Source organism: Falco punctatus (assembly GCF_963210335.1).
Source record: "Falco punctatus genome assembly, chromosome: 14".
Taxonomy (NCBI): domain Eukaryota; kingdom Metazoa; phylum Chordata; class Aves; order Falconiformes; family Falconidae; genus Falco; species Falco punctatus.
Window position 1 is genome coordinate 21,962,005 of NC_137594.1, and position 16,401 is coordinate 21,978,405.

Consider the following 16,401-nt stretch of genomic DNA (forward strand, 5'->3'; position numbering starts at 1 on the left):
TTTGTTTGGATTTAGGGATTTCCTGTTTTTCTCCAGGCTCCTGCCTTCTTGGGCGGTTTGTCTGAGGACACCTGAAACTGCTGCCCCGTGCTGGCTCAGCTCTACGGTGCCCACACTGGAGAGACCCAGGGGAACTCACCTAGCTCCCCAGCTCCTCCTGAAACTGGGATGCTCCCTGCATCCCCACATCTCCCCTACAGGCTGACGGGGAACCTCAGTACTGGGGCAGATGCTGGCAGCTCCTCTGCTTTCCCCCAACTCCTACCAAGCACTGTTCCCCACCAGATAATCTCAGTTGGCAATGAAATCCCCACCTGGAGTCATCTCAGGAGGGTTTGGGGGGCAAAACAAAGAGCACCTGCTTTGGTGGCTGGGTGGGAGGCATTTGCTAGCTGCTCAGTTTGGCTGGGAGGCAGGAGGCACACTTGAACTCCCCCACCTGCCCCGAGGTCATGTTTTCACCTCCTGGAGTGAGGAGGAGGAAGGAGACGAGTTCCCAGCCCATGTCCCTGCAGGGAAGGACCGGTGGAAGACTACTTGTCTACAGTTAGACACCAAAACCCATACCCTAAAGCCTGGTGTTTTAGGGATGCAGGGGATGCACAGGGAATGAAGAAACGGATTTTCCCTCCTCAACATGTGGAGGAAGAAACCTCCCACCTTCCCCCCACCTCCTCATCCTGCCAAGCAACCCATCCTCTCCCGGCCCAGCCCCGGCTCCCCTCCATCGGCAGCTCCCACATCCCGCGTGGCTGCTGCTGGACAATGAGATGCTCTGTGCGGGCTTTTACGTAACCCAACCCGACGATCGCCCTGGACCCCGCTAAAATGGAACGGGCCGTGATAAATAAGCTCATTTATCCCAATTATTCTTACGTAACCGGCTGCATTCATGGGGATGAAAATGCTTCCCCGATTTCTCGCCGCTTGGACGCGGGCTGGCTGGAGGAGGGAGAGCAATGGGAAAGTGAAGCATCGAGGGAGGGAAGGGGATGGCAGAGGCTTTTAGTCCAGCCTGATGGAGCCAAAAGCAAATCAATAGCTCAGCATTGCAGGCAGGATCCGGTCATCACCAGCTGCGGCAGAGCAAGCCCAGCCTGGGCAGGTCCAAGCCCAGCCCAGGAATGAGCTGGCTCCATCCTACCCTCCTCCAGTAAGATGGGATAACTGGATGTCCCATCCGCACCCAGTTTCCTCCAGCAGCCATGCTGGATGCTCGGACCGTGAAGCGGAGTGATTTACTGTGCCCAAAGAGGGGACAGGTCCCCCAGGGATGGACACCAGGATAGTTCTACCCCCAGTTGCAAAGCACCTGGTGTGCCAGTACAGCTGGGGACTGGCTCTTCTGCTCCTGGCTGGCAGGGAGCCAGCGTTTTACACCTTCCAGGCAGAAAGGCTACGAAAAGAGCTCAAACAAGCTCAGCCAAACCAAAAATGGTACCAGCGAGCATCGAGGGCAATTCAGTGACCTCCAAAGCTGCCCTCCTCTGTCCACGGCGAGGACACCCGTCAGGTCCCCCCTCCGCAGCTCCTCCACGGAAAAGGAGGGCTCTTGCTTTCCATAAATAGGAGCTCTGACATTTGGCTGGTGAACGCCGCGCTCCCAGCAAGCAGGGGCCTGAACACGAGCCGCTTTCTAATTTCAGGCCTGATTTTGATTAGTGGGAAAGGGCTGGGTTTGTTCCCCCTCCTTTTGGTGGCACTGAGAAAATGGAAACCATCGGGGTGTTAAAGGAGCAGCCATGCAGAGTCCGTCTCCCCCTGCTCTGAAGCCGTGTCACCCCCCCGGGATGCTGCCCCTCCGTGCACTATCCCCGCCAGCTGCCCCAGGCTCTCTGGGAGCCACCAGCAAAATGAGTTTGTCAGTGCTCAGCGGCCTCCCCTGACGCAGGTAGAGACCCCAAACTGTTCCCCACAAAGCCCCTTGGTCAGCACATCCCAAAAGCGGTCCCCAAAGGAGGGGACAACTGGCCGGCCACACAGCTGCTGGCCTCCGTGACAGCAGCCAGCAGCTGAACCCAACTGCCAGCGCCGGGTGGCTGCCAGTGGGATGGGAGGGGTCCCCCGGCGCTGATCCCCTGGGATGGCACGAGGGGAACGTGAGGCTGGCTGGGAGGAGGCAGGGGATGGGGCCGTACAGGGGACAGGTGGCTTCAAACCAACCAGGCAGCAGCCAAGATGCCAAAGGGGCGGCTGCAGAAGGGCACGGGCGGAGGGGACAGCAAGCAGGAGCCATACCCCTTCCCTTATATGTACACCCCAGACATACATACCCCATAAATATATACATATCTGGATCTCCCAGATACATACATCCCATAAAAATGTGTGTGTGTATATATACACCCCCCCCTTAAATATATATATCCCCCAAGTATATACACCCTATAAATATATACACCCCAGCTGTAAGACTGAAAACTTTACTGACGGGGCTGGTTGCGGCTCACCCATCCATCCACCTGCCCGTGTTTTGATGTAATGATGGAAGGAGCTGGCTAATCCCCCCGAGGCATCATCCCAGCGAGATGCCTCTCCCCAGGGCTCTCCTTGCATCCCCACGGGCAACATGTGTGTCCCTGCCCCCTGCCCCTTGTCCATGGGGACCCTGCGAGTCCCCGAGACCTCCAGGTGTGGGAGAGGAGGGGAAGAAGCGTCCCTGGGGAGGCAGCAGCCGCAGAGCATCACCACACCACACTGCCGAGATGTTAAGCAGCATCGGCGCAGGCACATGGCGCGATAATGAAGTGTGGTATTTAGGCCATTAAAATTTAACTCCTTAAATTAAAAGGGTTATTCGAGCCTTTCTGATGGAGCCAAGGAACGCAGCTGCAGGCCGGCGGGAGGTAGGCCTGCTGGCAGCGTGGTGATGGGGCACAGCCCCTGCCCATTGCCCTGGATGGTGCCGAGCCACAGCGAGGCTCCTGAGGGACCCAGTGGGTCACCCCCAACCCCGCCACAGGGTCAGGACCCTGCCATCCCTCTAGCCCGAAGGACCCCTTGGCAAGACGATGCTGGCCGAGGGAAGAGCCACGGAGCTCACCACAAGCTTTGCATCGCCGTGCCACCCCAGGGTCCCCCTGCATCCCTGAGCTGCACCCCATTAAGCACCACAGCCCCCCCGATATGGCGGCACCCAAGCCCCGGGGCAGGGAGCTGCTGCGGGGCAGCGTGCTGGAGCCCAGGGGACGTCAGCGCGATGGCTTCAGAGCCACATCTCCAATTAAGGGCAAGCCCCGGCATCCCTCCCAGCCCTCTTGCTTTGACAGCTCGATGCCTGGAAACCCAGCTAATCTAAACATCATAATTTCAGGGAGCTGCTGGAGCTTCCATCCTGCCTGCTCGCCCCTTTAACTGCTTTGGTCCCGTTCCCTGCCCTGAGCCACCACGCAGGAACAGGATGGCGGAGGGCTAGGGCAGCCCGATGCTTGCTCGAAGGGGGTGAAAGTCTAGTTTTCCATACAATCTAAAAAAAAAAAAAATGAAATCTAGCCCCACTGTGGATGGAGACACCGTCTCCTCTGCTGGGACCGGTAGGGAGCCCTGGTGGGGAGCGCTGCTGGCCCCATCCCATCACCCACCCATGCTGAGCACCATCCTGCTGTGTTCAATTAAGCAGGTGCTTCTTCATTAAGCACCATTGATTTGCTTTATTAGCTCTGGGCAGACACAACACCCCAGCAGGGAGAGAGGGTGGTATCTTGTCCCACTTCCAGCAACTGTGGTGGGGCCGGAGCCAGGGAAGGAGCTGGCTAAGGCTGGGGGGAGCGATGCTCCAAGGCGCTCTGCAGCTCTGCCCCCCTTTTGGTTTATGGGGCTTGCAACCTCTACCCTGGCTGCGAGATCCTCTGTCCTTCCTCCCCACTCTCCTCTTCCCCTGCTCCCCTCCCCTCTCCTCCCAAGGCTTTCCACCACCCTTCCTCCCTGCTCCAGGCTCCCCAGGAGATGCCTCGGCTCGACCTGCCTGCCCAGGGCGCCTGTAGCTTCTGCGATGCTCGTCCCTGTCCCCCTCAAATCCTCCTGCCAGGAAAAGCAGCATCCCCAGCCCAGCAGCTGGGATCCTTTAGGAATGTGCAGAGGAAGCACAGATAAAATTAGGATGGGAAGGGGAGAAGAAGAGCGCAGGGAAGGCAAAAGGATGCCATTCCTCTGTCCTTCCCCACCACAGCAGTGAAGAAAATCCCAGTGCTCCATTTTTCTCCCAGTCTTTGCCGAATCCAGGCTCTGGAGCTGCTCCTCTGGGCAAGGGAAACCATGGCAACCCTGGCAGCTCCCGCTTTCAAAATCCATAGCGTTTAATGTAAGGGATTGCGAAGGGTTTGGGAAGTTTAGGGGCTCCTTCTGCAGGAGGCAGGTGTGGGGAGGAGAGGGACCCTCTGCCTGCTCCACCTCCTCTCTCCCAGCCACCCATTTCCATCTCCGTGAAGCCTCTGCTGGCACATCTCCCTGTCGGACTCAGGTCCTCGTCAAGAGACAGAGAGGACCTGGGGATGTCTCCTGGGGATGGGCTGGAGGGAGATATGTGGCGTGGGAAGCTGTAAAGTACCACCTGGCCAAGGAAAGCCCTGGAGAGCACGGACGTGTCCTTGGGAAGGGCAGCTCAGGAGCCAGCACAGCTCGTCCCAGGTGAGCAAGGAGCCTGCTCCAGCCAGGAGGACGTGAGCAAAAGCACGACCCACGCCTCCTCCTTCACGTGGCTTTTGGACTTTTCTTGACGGCCCAATGTTCAGATCTTGCTCTTTGAGATGTCAGGTCAGTCAGGAAAGGGGGCCCATCAGCGGGAAGGCGAGAACGCTTAGGGGAGGCCTAGTTTAATGTGCCACAAAGCCTGAACTTTCTTTTCAGCCTCACCGGCCCCGGTTTCTTGTCATGGTTAACAAGTTCCCCTGGGAAACTCGGTGACAGCCATGGACCACAGATCCTGGGAGGAGATGTGTGGATCTTGGGAAGCAGGAGGCAAGCCCTGTGATGCCTTTGCTTGAAAAGGGAAAGGTGCAGAGTGTTTCACTGCAAACAAGAAAACCCTCCTACGGAGCGGCTGCTCGGCAGAAACCGTCAGTGTGACAACGGCTGAAGGAGCTGCAGTGCCAGCTCAGTGCTGGGCTGGGGCCATCTCAGCCATAAGGTGCTCCCCAGGGGTCCCCAGGGACCCCTCCGAGCACCCAAGGGGGATCCCTGAGAAGCACAACACAAACATACAGTAGTATTTGAGATCAACTTCAGCTGCTGAAACAGCATCTCCGTCCCACAGAGAGCTTCAGCCCTGGGCTTCTGTTCCTTGTGGTGCTCCCCTTGGACACCAGACCACCGGGGGGTCCCTGTCCCAGCGGGCAGGATGGCTTTGCCCCTGCCCACCTGCCTACCAAAGCAGGAGCCCAGCCCAAAGCTGGGCATGTCCACCTTGACTCGTGATGAACCCAGCCTGGTTCCTACCTCGGACATTGGCTGCTCGGAGAAGAGCGCCCTTCGAAGGGCTCACCTTCCATTCATAAAGCAGGTATCCAGCACCTCTGGGGACTCACATCACCAGCGAAATTCCTCCGCCTGTTCGGTATAGAGCTGTGGGTAACAGGACTGTAGCAAGGAGAAGGAAGAGTTCCTTCAGATGAAGTGTCTTCAAACAATTTCTTCAGTTTCTTCCTCTGATCGCCTTCAGCACAGAAGATGATCAACCCCTAATATCCTTTGGGATGGCCCAGAAGCTAAAAGATAACTAAATTTGGAAACTTAATGGTCCACTCAGCCCAAGATATTACCCAACTCTTAGATGTAACACAGATGAATGTGACAGCTCCTCCAAGGTGAAGCCCACTAGACACACAAAGACCGCACCAGCCTCCAGCTGCCCAAGTTAGTGCGTCCCAGAAGTTTCCTCAAGGAAACCTTATGGTGACCCACAGACAAAGCTATCCTGCCTGCAAGCATGCAGTCACTGATGACCTGCAAAGCTTACAAGATACTGTAGGAACATCGGAGCATCTACAGGAAGCTCACCTGAAAAACAGACAGCTCTCCCCTTCTGAATGCTCCAGGAAAGCAAAAAATAACCCCCCGTGGCATTTCTTCCCCAACTTTTAAACCGCCAATGACTCAATGGCAAAACAGACAGCAAATGCAAGTCTCTCCCTGGGCTCTTGGGGCTTCCAGCGCCAGGCAGGAGGCACAGGCAGCAGCATTCCAGCATGTGCCTGGCAGGGCTGAAAACCTGGCTCCAGCCCCCCTCCCCAGCTGCGGGGAAGGACTCATGTTCAGCCTGACCACAGAGGGGGACTTACAGCAGGCAGTGATGTTTTCAGGCAAGCATCCTCTGTTTTGAAGGAGGCAGGGCAGGGGCTGGCTGGGGAGGTGGGGAGATGTGTAAAGCAGCAGCAGATCCTTCCTTTCAGACGTACACTTCCCTTTCAGGCTGACAGCTGTGGCCTAATTTTTAAGAAAACTGACAAGCGCCTTATTTCTCCCCCTATAATTTCTCTTCACTGCAAATAAAATAGGTTAAAGGAACGGGCGCAAAGCTGTGGCAACAGGAGCTGGGAGAGGCTGATCCAGTTCAGGGCGTGCACAGCTTGAGGAGAGATGGGAGCCACAGTCCCTGTCCTCGCCCTTCCCCATCCCTCCCCATCACTTTGCTTTAAGACGAAGAAATAAAAGTGCTTTTGCTCCTAAAGGCATGGCTGAGGAGCATGTTGCTGTCCTAGAGGTGGATGAACCTTTGCATTTCCCCTGAAGGGATGGCAAATTTGCGGGAAGATGGTCCTGCTGGGCATCCCTAGATGTCTGAAAGCAGAGGGACTGGCTGGAGGTGGAGTACACCAAGAAGACACTGCGTGTTTGAGGGTGAAGCTTTCCAGAAGGGAAGAAAAAAGGGACTGGAAGGAGGTGGCAGCAGGTGGGGACCCACTGGCTCAGGGACATGCCTGCCCCGGGGTGGGAGGTGAAGCTGCCTCATCTCTTCTGCCAGCATCTCAAGTTGGACCCGCCGTGACTTTTCCGTCGCTTTGCTTGAGCAAACTGGCTGTATTTTGCTTGAACAGCTCAAATCCAAGCACAGACACACTAGAGGCAGCGATAATCCTTGTGCAGCTTTGGGGAGAACAGACAGAAGGAGCAGGAGGACTGGGGACACTCAAGCACATCCTAGAGCTCAGGGACGGAGGCGCCTGTGGGTAACCCAGGGAGCCCGGCCACACTCCTCACTCAAGTGTGTCAGCTAAAAAAACACCTCCGTTTATGTTGTGGTTTAGACGCCTCAGATGTTATTTTGCCTTACTGTGGGGTTTGCCTCCGTGCCTGCTGCATCTCGCTGCTTTTCAGCATCGCAGGGTGGATCCCACTGCCCACCCTGCCTTCGGAGCCAGGATCCCTGGAGGGATCCAAGGTGGGATGCAGCCTGAGGAGCCTTGCTCCCCCTAACCCTCCAAGGCTCACAGACGTGTGAGAGAGGCTGGATGTTCCCTGCCCTGCCAGCACTGACAGCAGCTCAGGCACTGAAGGGAAGGAGCTCCAACCAGGGTGGCTTTGTACAGCTCCACACTTTCAACGCGAGTTGATGACAATGATGACATCTTATCCCAGGACATCCCATCCTGGGAGCAGATCGCCCAGCTGGACCCACAGTAGCTAAGAAGCCTGCAGCTGCGGTGAGCCCTTCCCAGGGCAGCATCCAGCCTTGAGCATCTGCCTTTGATGAAAATCTGTGGCAAAGTGAGATTGTGGGAAGTGCTGGAGCATCTTCGCCCGCCTGCCAGCTTGTGCCTGCAATCGGTGGGCGGCGCGTGAGGAGGGAGGGCTGCACGCCCATTGCCGGCGGAGAGCGATGGGCTGTGAGATGCTCGAAAGCAGCCAGGAATAGAAAAAGGCCCTTGATGAGAGCAGCAGGAGGCAAAACACTCAGCCCTGCCTTGAGGTTTTTAACCAAGTGTGCCTTGTGTCTTGGGGATAATCCTGAGCAAGATCCCCTGTAAGAAACACGGGTGGAAAATGCCATTATTCAGCCTCTCCCAGACTCCCTGTCCGGCTCTTCCCTCCACGAAGATGAATAAACCAAGATGTCACATTTGCAGAGCAAAAGAAGGGAACGCTGCCAGAACCCCCAAGCCCTGACCGATGGGATCAGACGGGTTAATTTAGCAGCTACCAGTGAAAACCACCCCCCACACACCCCGCAGTGAGGGTCCCCACCCCATCGGCTGGGCAAGGAAAATTTGGGAGACACCTTGAAAGCAGCTTGTGCTGAAGCCCTGCTCCAGGAAACATGATGATTAGCAAGCAGGGGAGCTGTGAGCTCCTGTCCCCACTGCCCTGCCCACCTTTTCCCTGCTCCCCCCTTTCCCAGCCCCTTTTCCGGAGGGCTCCTGCTGGGATCCCAGGGAAAGTGCCGGGAGGGAGCAAATACCCACACCCCCCACACCCCCCTTCCGCCTCCATGGGGACCTGCCCTTTGAAGGAACTTGGCCATTTTTGGGAGGCTTTTCCTCCCCTGCACACACTTCCCCTTCCTCCCCTCCACCCTCTTGCTGACCCGAATTAGTCCCAGCCCACTCCGGTGCTGCCGCTCACATGTGGTTCCCATTTTTCTACAGGAAAATCCATCAAAACCTTCCAGGCAGCTCCGAGTATGGCCAGTCCCGGCACAGCTTTGGCGGGTAGGACAGTGAGCTCCCCTGGCTCCTCCAGCCCCCAGGGCTCTGTGGAGGCATCTCCCGTCCTTCCCTGGGGGGTCCAGCCCCAGGAGTGGGCTGCCAGGGGCTGGCCCAGCTCCTGCTATCCCAGCAGGAACAATCCTTAGGCAGAGCAACCAGGCTCCTCCATCATGCAGATCATGCTGTTGATGGTTCCCAGTGTGTTGTAACCCTAGATCCAACCTCTAGCCTGGGGGAAATCGGGTATCAGAGAGCCCAGCATGACGCCCCATAACCTCAGTGAATTAAAACCTCATTAAACACATCCTCCCTTGGGCTTGCGGAGCCCATTGCATGATGTAAAACAGGCAGATTGAGAGCCAGGGGTTTTTGGAGGTACAGAGGAGTTGCTGGCTTTCACCCCAAACTGGCATGAAAGCCTGAGAAGAGCCCGCAGGGTGCTCACCATGCACGGCTGGGGCAGTGGGAGATGCGCAGCAGCAGAGCCTGGGTGCCACCGCACCACTGAAGCATCACTCCGCATCTGCAGGCGCAGGGTTTCTCACGGCTGGGTGGAGGCAGAGCTGGGGAGAGATTTGGGGGAATGTGCAGGGGTTAAAGGGAGGCACAGAGGAAAGAGAGCCAGAGCTGAGCAAGGAGAAGCCCACAGACCTCGGTGCAGAGCCGGGGATGCTCACTGCCCCACTCCATCACCCTGTGCCTGGCTGGGGGCTTGGGTGGGAGGGAGCCCTGCTTACTGCTTTGCAAACGGCTGGAAAAATAAATAAATAAAAGGCTTTCTCCGGTTCCTCCTTTCTGCAAGGCACGAGGTGGGGGATGGAGAGCACACAGTTCATTAAAGCAGAAGGGCAGGCGGCCAGCGAGCATCCTGGCAGGCAGAGCACTGTATTTTCGCAGGCTGCCTCCTGACACAGAAGCTTCCCTTGTAGCACTCACAGCTGTTTGGATTTTACCCGAGTTCATATCACAGTTTATCAAAGGGGTTGCATTTCCCCCCCCCCCTTCTTTTTTTTTTCTTTTTTTTTCACACTTTGCTGAGTACAAGCTGAACGGTTCCCGCAAAAACAAACGCAGGTTTTATTCTGCAATGCAGCAGGCCGGAGGGTGGGAGAGAAGAAGAGGCGACATGCATTCCCCTCCCCCCCAGCCCCGATTCACTTGCTGGTGGGGCACAGAGATTTTCGGGGCACGGGTTTGGCAATGGCAGCTGGAAGGGGCATGGTGGCATCAGCACAGCCAAAGGAAGGAGGAGCAGGAGGGGATCCCACATCCCAGCCCTGGGAGCCTCCAGCTTGCCAGGAGGTATTGAGACGTTTGGCCAAGCAAACTGTGTGCAGGGGAGCTCAAGGGCATCCAGGCTGGGGAGCAGAGGAGGATTTTGGTCAGACCCAGCTAACCCCCCCACCCCAGTGAGCGGTGGGCGATAGACTGGGAGCTGGGAGGTTAAGGAGGGATGGGGGGCAGGGGAGCGGGGTGGATGGGGCAGGGGGACAGTGAATCACTGCAGGATGGTGGCATCCTGGGGATTCTGCACCCCCTTACCACCAAAGCAGACACGCACCAGCTCTGCACAGGATCCCCACGTACTCCTCACTGCCAGAACCTGAGGCTAAACCCCCAGCCCACTCCCTCCCCAGAGCACTCCTCACTGGGATGCTGGCGGGCTGCCCTTCCCTTTCCACCCCCCCAGACAGAGAGCACGGCCCTGGGAATGCCAGGCAGACCAAGCAAAAAGCGATTTAACATGCTCCTCACTGCCTGCCTGCCAAGAGCATCGGATGTCTGTGCTCCACAGGCCACGCCAGCCCTCTGCTTCCCCCGCTCTCCAATTACCCATCCTGGTTAGCAGGTTCAAACCCACTTTGCTTTTTTTCCTCTACTTTTTGGGAAGAAAGGGGTGTTGCACGGTCAGTTCCAGCCTCTCCAAGGCAGAAAAGTCCCCTCCTGCCCAAAAAGAGGGGACTGGCCATCCCAGCAACACGCCAAGGGCATCACTGTAAAGCCCTTTACGCACCCAACGTGACATGCAGGTGTTTGTCCCAGCTCTGCCCTCTTTGCTATCCAGCTCTCCACTGCACTCATCCCGGCAGGACTTTGAGACCTCAAGGAAAAGGCAGGATTTCCAGCCAGATGAACTTTTCTGTCTGCAGGAGCCATAAACCCTCAGCCCCATCACGAGACTTGGGATTTTCCACCTCCCCAGCTAATGCCATAAATTGGCCAAATAACCTTATCTGCTCCAGCCTACGTCTTCCAGAGCAGATGGAGAACAGCCCACCCTCCTGGCTGCCACCCATGGGGTTCAAGCATCCCCCAAAAAGCCAACGACTGTCCCCAGTTGAACAGTCAAGCCCTGCCAGGTGGATTGCATGGGAGGAGGCTGAAAAGTCGCCCCAGGGCCCCTTCTATGCATCTTAACCTCAGAAAATGCCTCATGAGAAGGTGCTAGGCAGCAGAGAGGTTTATTTAACAGCTCTATAAAACAAGCTGAGACAACCCCTGTGCACGGGCCCCTGCCTGGGGAGCAAAGCGCTGACTCAGGCATCCTCTCGTGCCCCAGGGTGCCACTGTTCAGCGAGAAAATGGCCTCTCGGGGCTTAAAAGTTAAGCCCCGCACTTCAAAGCATCCACACACACCGTGCACAGGGATGTCTCCAGCCACTGGAGCACATCCCACACCCTGGAGGGTTCATTTGCCATCCTGGCAAGGTACATCAGCCATGAATGTCTGAGCTGCTCCACCTCAGAGAGGAGCAAAAAGCCAGCTGCTTTGGTGCTAGGCTTGGCTTAGCCAGCTGAACTGGCTTCTGGAGGTCAGACTGACCTCGGGGACAGTGCATGGGCTGCACAACCAGCCCTGGAGAGCGACCAGAGGGGAGAAGATAGCTCCTTCCAAGGGCGAGCTGCTGCGGCAGCCAGCCCTATCCTCAAACCGTGCTCTGAGCAGCAACACTGATGTCTGTAGGGTAGGGCTTTGTCTTTTGCTTAATCCCCCCATCCCATAGCACTGGTACCAACAAGCAAGCGTTAAATCCAGCCCGTAAATCATAAATCTTGGTGTGAGCTGAAAAGCTCAGTGCCGCTCTGCTGCCTGCCTCCTGACCGGCTGAGCAGCTTTCCCTCCACAGGGTTCCTGCCCGGAGGACGGCCGTGCTGCTCCAAGGAGCCATGTGATGCTTTGGAAGCTCCTCTGCATTTTTCTGCTGCTCCAAGCCATCGTCGGGAGGCCAGAAGCTGAGTGTGAATAGCTGGTTCTTGCTTAAGGGCTCCGTCGAGTCCAGGTGGTCATGTGCCAGCTAGGGCTGATAGCTCCTAATTAGCGAGAAGGCTGGAAGGTCTCAGGTCTGCTCATCAAGGTGAGAGGTAATACTGATGCTGATGCTCCTGCCTCTGACAACCTTTTGGGAGCCACCTTTGAGTGCAAACATGCCTGGCTCGAGGGGAGAAGGCAGGGCTTTGAATCCTGAGTTTTGAAGATGGAGTAACTTTACTGGCTTCCAGCCTAAAAAGAGTCACAAGTGACAGTGAGACCGACCGACCCCCAGAGGAAACCCTGTCAGCTGCAATGTGGAAAACTGATGCCAAACCAAAAAGGAATCCTTGGAAGAGAGCATGGGAGTAGGTTTGCCACCTCTCCGGTTCCTCAAGGGGAGAGGGGTGGAAAGCGTGAGACTGTGGGTGATTCACACCACTGGAGCCCCCTTGGCACATCCCTTAGCAAAGAGGGTCCCCTGCCCAGGCATTTGTGAGGCATCCAAGCAGCTTTAAAGAGCCTTTTCCTGGATGTTGCCCCTCCCTTCTCCTCCTGCCGGGGCTCAGCTTGGTGTGTGAGTTCTGCTGTGGCCACAGGCTCTCCCTCCGTGAGGTCCCCTTGGCTGGTGGTACAGATGGGTCATCACACCGTGGTTTGATCCAGTGACGCTGTGCTGGATCCTACTGGGGAAGGTGGCAGACCAAGAAAGGGCACCTCCTGGATGCACCAGTGGCACTGGCAGATGGACCTCGTGCCAGTGCGGGGTTATCCCCCAGCCTGGTGGTCCCTGGCAAGGAAGAAGAAATGATGTGGATTCTTCCTTATGAACAACAGAAGTTTTTGGAGCTGTTTGCCTGTTATTTTAAAGGCAGGTTGTGTTTCCACTTAGCTCCACCCTGGTGTCTCTGGCAAACCATGTTGAGACACCCAGCTTGGGACCAGGGTCACTGATGGCAAGGACCACCCATCACAGCCCCCCATCTTCACCTGAGCCAGGCTCGGAGGGTGGGCTCTGCCCAGGAGGGCTGTGAGTGCCTCTCCCACCCATCTGCCAACATCAGACAGGCACTGGAGCAGCTCTGCACGTCTTGGGGACCACAGGTCCCTACAGAGCAAAAGATGGTCCTACCCCCACAGCCTCCTGCTAATCAGACCACGCTCCTGTCCTCAAGCACATGAGGTACTGTAACCTCTGCCTCCAGGACTCTGAGGACACATCAGGAGAGAGACTAAAGTCCTTTCAGAGTCAGCAACCAGACACAAACAAGCTTGAGTCAGGTTAGAAATAAACGACCTTTAAACACAGACCCTCCGCCTGACCTCACGGACCTTCGAACTTGCCCACTGGCAACGTGACGGGGGAAATCGCTGCGCTGTGCTTTAATAAAAACCCTGTCCCCTGTTTCCCTTTCCCCTGAGCACCCATCCTTCAGCTGGAAATCATTGCCTAAACTTAACAGGTCTATCTTCCTTCTCCACTTGACTGTTTTCAGGCTGGCCGGCAGCGGAAAGGGGCAGCGGTGGACCTGGAGGGGAGGGGAAGACGACAGGTACAAAGGGAGCAATCGCGCCAGCAGTGGGGGAGGACCACGCTTTAGCATGCGCTGTCCTGGTCTCTCAAGCATCCTCCTTGCGCTCTCCGGCCCAGGATGAAACATCACCAGCACCTCCCAAGTCAAACATGAGGCTGGCTTCTCACCCTGCTGCGCCGAACAGCTGAGCTGGCTTGTGGACAGGGGAGGGATGTAACGTGGGAACGCACATACGGCTTCAATTTGAAAAGTGGCTAAAAATAGCACCATGAGGCTCCCACGTTCACTGGGTCTCTCCGGCAAGAGATCAATCTTTTCCAGAGAGTCCTGTAAAAGTTTTCCTCCTCTACTCCCATCTTGTTTTTTCTGGACACAGCAGATGCGTAGTTAATACCAGCACTTCAACTGCCATCAGTAGGTTTCAGAGTTAATCGCAAGTACCACCACTTTAGCTCCAGACCTGCATCTACCCTACGTGAGCCACAACGTGACTTGACAAAGGACAGAGTAATATATTTTTTTCCTTTACTGGATTTTTGGGGGTATGAGTCACTGTAAAAAGCCCCGGCTCGCTGAGCTGCTGTGAGCCAGTCCCACCGCACCGCTGGCTGGCTGCTGGGAAAGCCGGCCGCGCCAGCCACGGCTCATCCTGACAGAGCTGGAAGGAAAAATCTGAGGTGGCTGCAACACAGGAGAGCTCTCAAATGGGACCCTGCCCAGGCTCCCTATTGCTCTAATTGCCCTGCGCTCTTACTGAGGAACAGGGCCACTTTGCCTGCCAAGGGCTGCTCACACCAGGGGCTGTGCTGCCTGGGGGGAAGGAAGGGGACACTATGAGTGGGATATTGTCTCTGCCCTATCCTTAAATCCCCGGATGATTAAACTCAACATTTCCAGACTCCTATCAGAAGAAAAAAAAACCCCAAACCAAAACACTCCTATCAAAAGAAAAAAACCCCAAACCACTCCATATGCACAGCTAGATTTCTTTTTTTTGGGGGGGCGGGGGGGAAAGGTAATGTATTACATTAATGTAATGTAAGTGGGGGGAAACCTCTGAAATCCTTGCCCCGCAGCCAACAGCAGCTGCAACCCTGCCCTGCCCATGCTTCAACATTTTTGCAACCTGCTGTGCTTTGCCTCAACATTCATTGCTCACGGGCTGAATCCAGCAGCAGCTTTTCGGTGAGCTCTCCGGCTGCCCGAGACATTGGCACAAACTGCTGCCCAAGCTGGTACAGCTCAACATCCAGCTCAGCTTAGCAGATTTTGAGAGCTCTGCACAATTTATTTCCCAATCACAGCGACAGGACTCCCCCACCAGTACCTCGTCCACCCCTCCGCCTTTGAGAGGCATCTCTGAAGCTGGGTTTCATGCTCTCCCCACGTTCGTTTTGATGCCACCTCCCTGAAAGCAAGGGAGAAAAACCCAGGCTCCTTCCTGCTCCTCCCACCAAGCTCCTCACCAATTTCTCCACCTCACGTCAACCATTAAGCCCATTATTTCCCAGGGAGCTGAGGAAATGGTGTCCCTTGCCCCAGATTTCATTGCATTAAAGATAATGCCCTGCCAGCTGCCACAACACTTCCCAGGCTTTCCAGCCTCTGCCACAGCTCCTTAAAAAGCCAAAGCAAAACCTTCCAGCTCCACACACGGAAACACGCAGCTTTGGGGGATGAGGCATTTGCTGGGTGAACATCTCGCCAAGCCGGGTGGAGCGATTCACTTGGCACCCCGCGCGCAAGCCTGTCTTCATGCTCTGGCTGGTCTAGTTGTTTCTTAATGAAACGGGCTCTGACAACGCTGTTTAATAAGGAGCTACTTTGCTTTCGGGGATGGGAGCAAGGAATATGGTGCCTCAACACGTGAAAGGCAAAACCAGTTTGCCCTGAAACCATCTGCTGGCGAGTGAGGGAGGCTCGTGGAAATGGTTTTAGCTGTGAGGGAGCACAGCGCTTGAGCTGCTTGACTTCATCATCCCCATCCCACTCTGCCCAGGGGTGCTTGGGGGCTTCAGTGAGGCTGCTGGGGGGCTCTGACCTGATAATGAAAGCTCCTCTGGTATCCAGGAGTTTCCGTTCGCTGCTGAAGCGCTTGAGCAGGTTGATCATGAACTTGTAGAAGTAGGAGTTCATAGTGGGGGTGGAGGGCGAGCACTCCAAGCCTTTTGTACCTGGGGAGGCAGGGGAAGGGGAGAGCAAATTAGAGCAGCCAGGGCCCTCCTGCCGAAGCAGTCTCAGTCAGAGAGCAGACACCCAAAATACAGTCACAGCGCTTGGCAGAGGAAGGCTGGGGCATGAGAAGATCTCCAAGCCTCATACAACCATATTTGCTTGGTCCAAGCAGAGCCAGCCCTGCCGCAGCTCTCTCCAACCCAGGGGAAAGCGTCCTGTGGTGGTCCCAACCCGTGAGGCAGCATATGGCAGTGAAACGGGCTTTTTGGGAGATCATCCCAGAGCCATTCAGCTTCAGTAGCTGATAAAAGAAGGGGTGCCTGAGGCTCTAGATCAATAAGCAATCCCCATCTCCTTGGCTACGGCATGTACACTCATCCCAAAACCCAGGCTGCTGGTGAGCCGAAGAGCCTTGAATCCAGCCCCACAGACGCCCCGAGCCTGCACGCAGCGGCAGACACACACATTCAGCCCTGGGTCATGGCACAGCCACCGGTTTACGCTCGGTGACATGATTTCTCCTGAGCAGGAGCCGCTTGGTGCAACAGTGTGACATACAGCGTGCCCCGGGGCTAGCAAAAAGTACCGGTCAAACCACAGCACAGCTCCAGGACTACAGACTGCACCAAAACCTAGGGGTTTCTTTTGTTCTCTGTTTGCAAAGACCCTTTATAACAAAAGAAGCCGAAAGCTAGGGAAGGGGGACTGGCACGAAGGAGCTGTGGGCCCTCCAGCCTGGAGCATCCAGGAGCATCCTTCTGGTCCCTCCAGACCCAGCGGGAGCTCTGGCAAGGCTTTGTTT

At 56.1% G+C, this 16,401-nt stretch overlaps 1 protein-coding gene across 1 annotated transcript in view; it reads right to left on the minus strand.

Moving 5' to 3' along the window:
* The window catches only part of VAC14 (VAC14 component of PIKFYVE complex), a 64,011-nt gene that overhangs the window by 6,891 nt on the left and 40,719 nt on the right, over window positions 1–16,401 (minus strand). Inside the window, exon 14 of the mRNA XM_080410962.1 lies at window positions 15,466–15,598. Within this exon, the coding sequence (XP_080267088.1) occupies window positions 15,466–15,598 (133 nt within the window). The remainder of the gene's footprint in view (window positions 1–15,465; window positions 15,599–16,401) is intronic.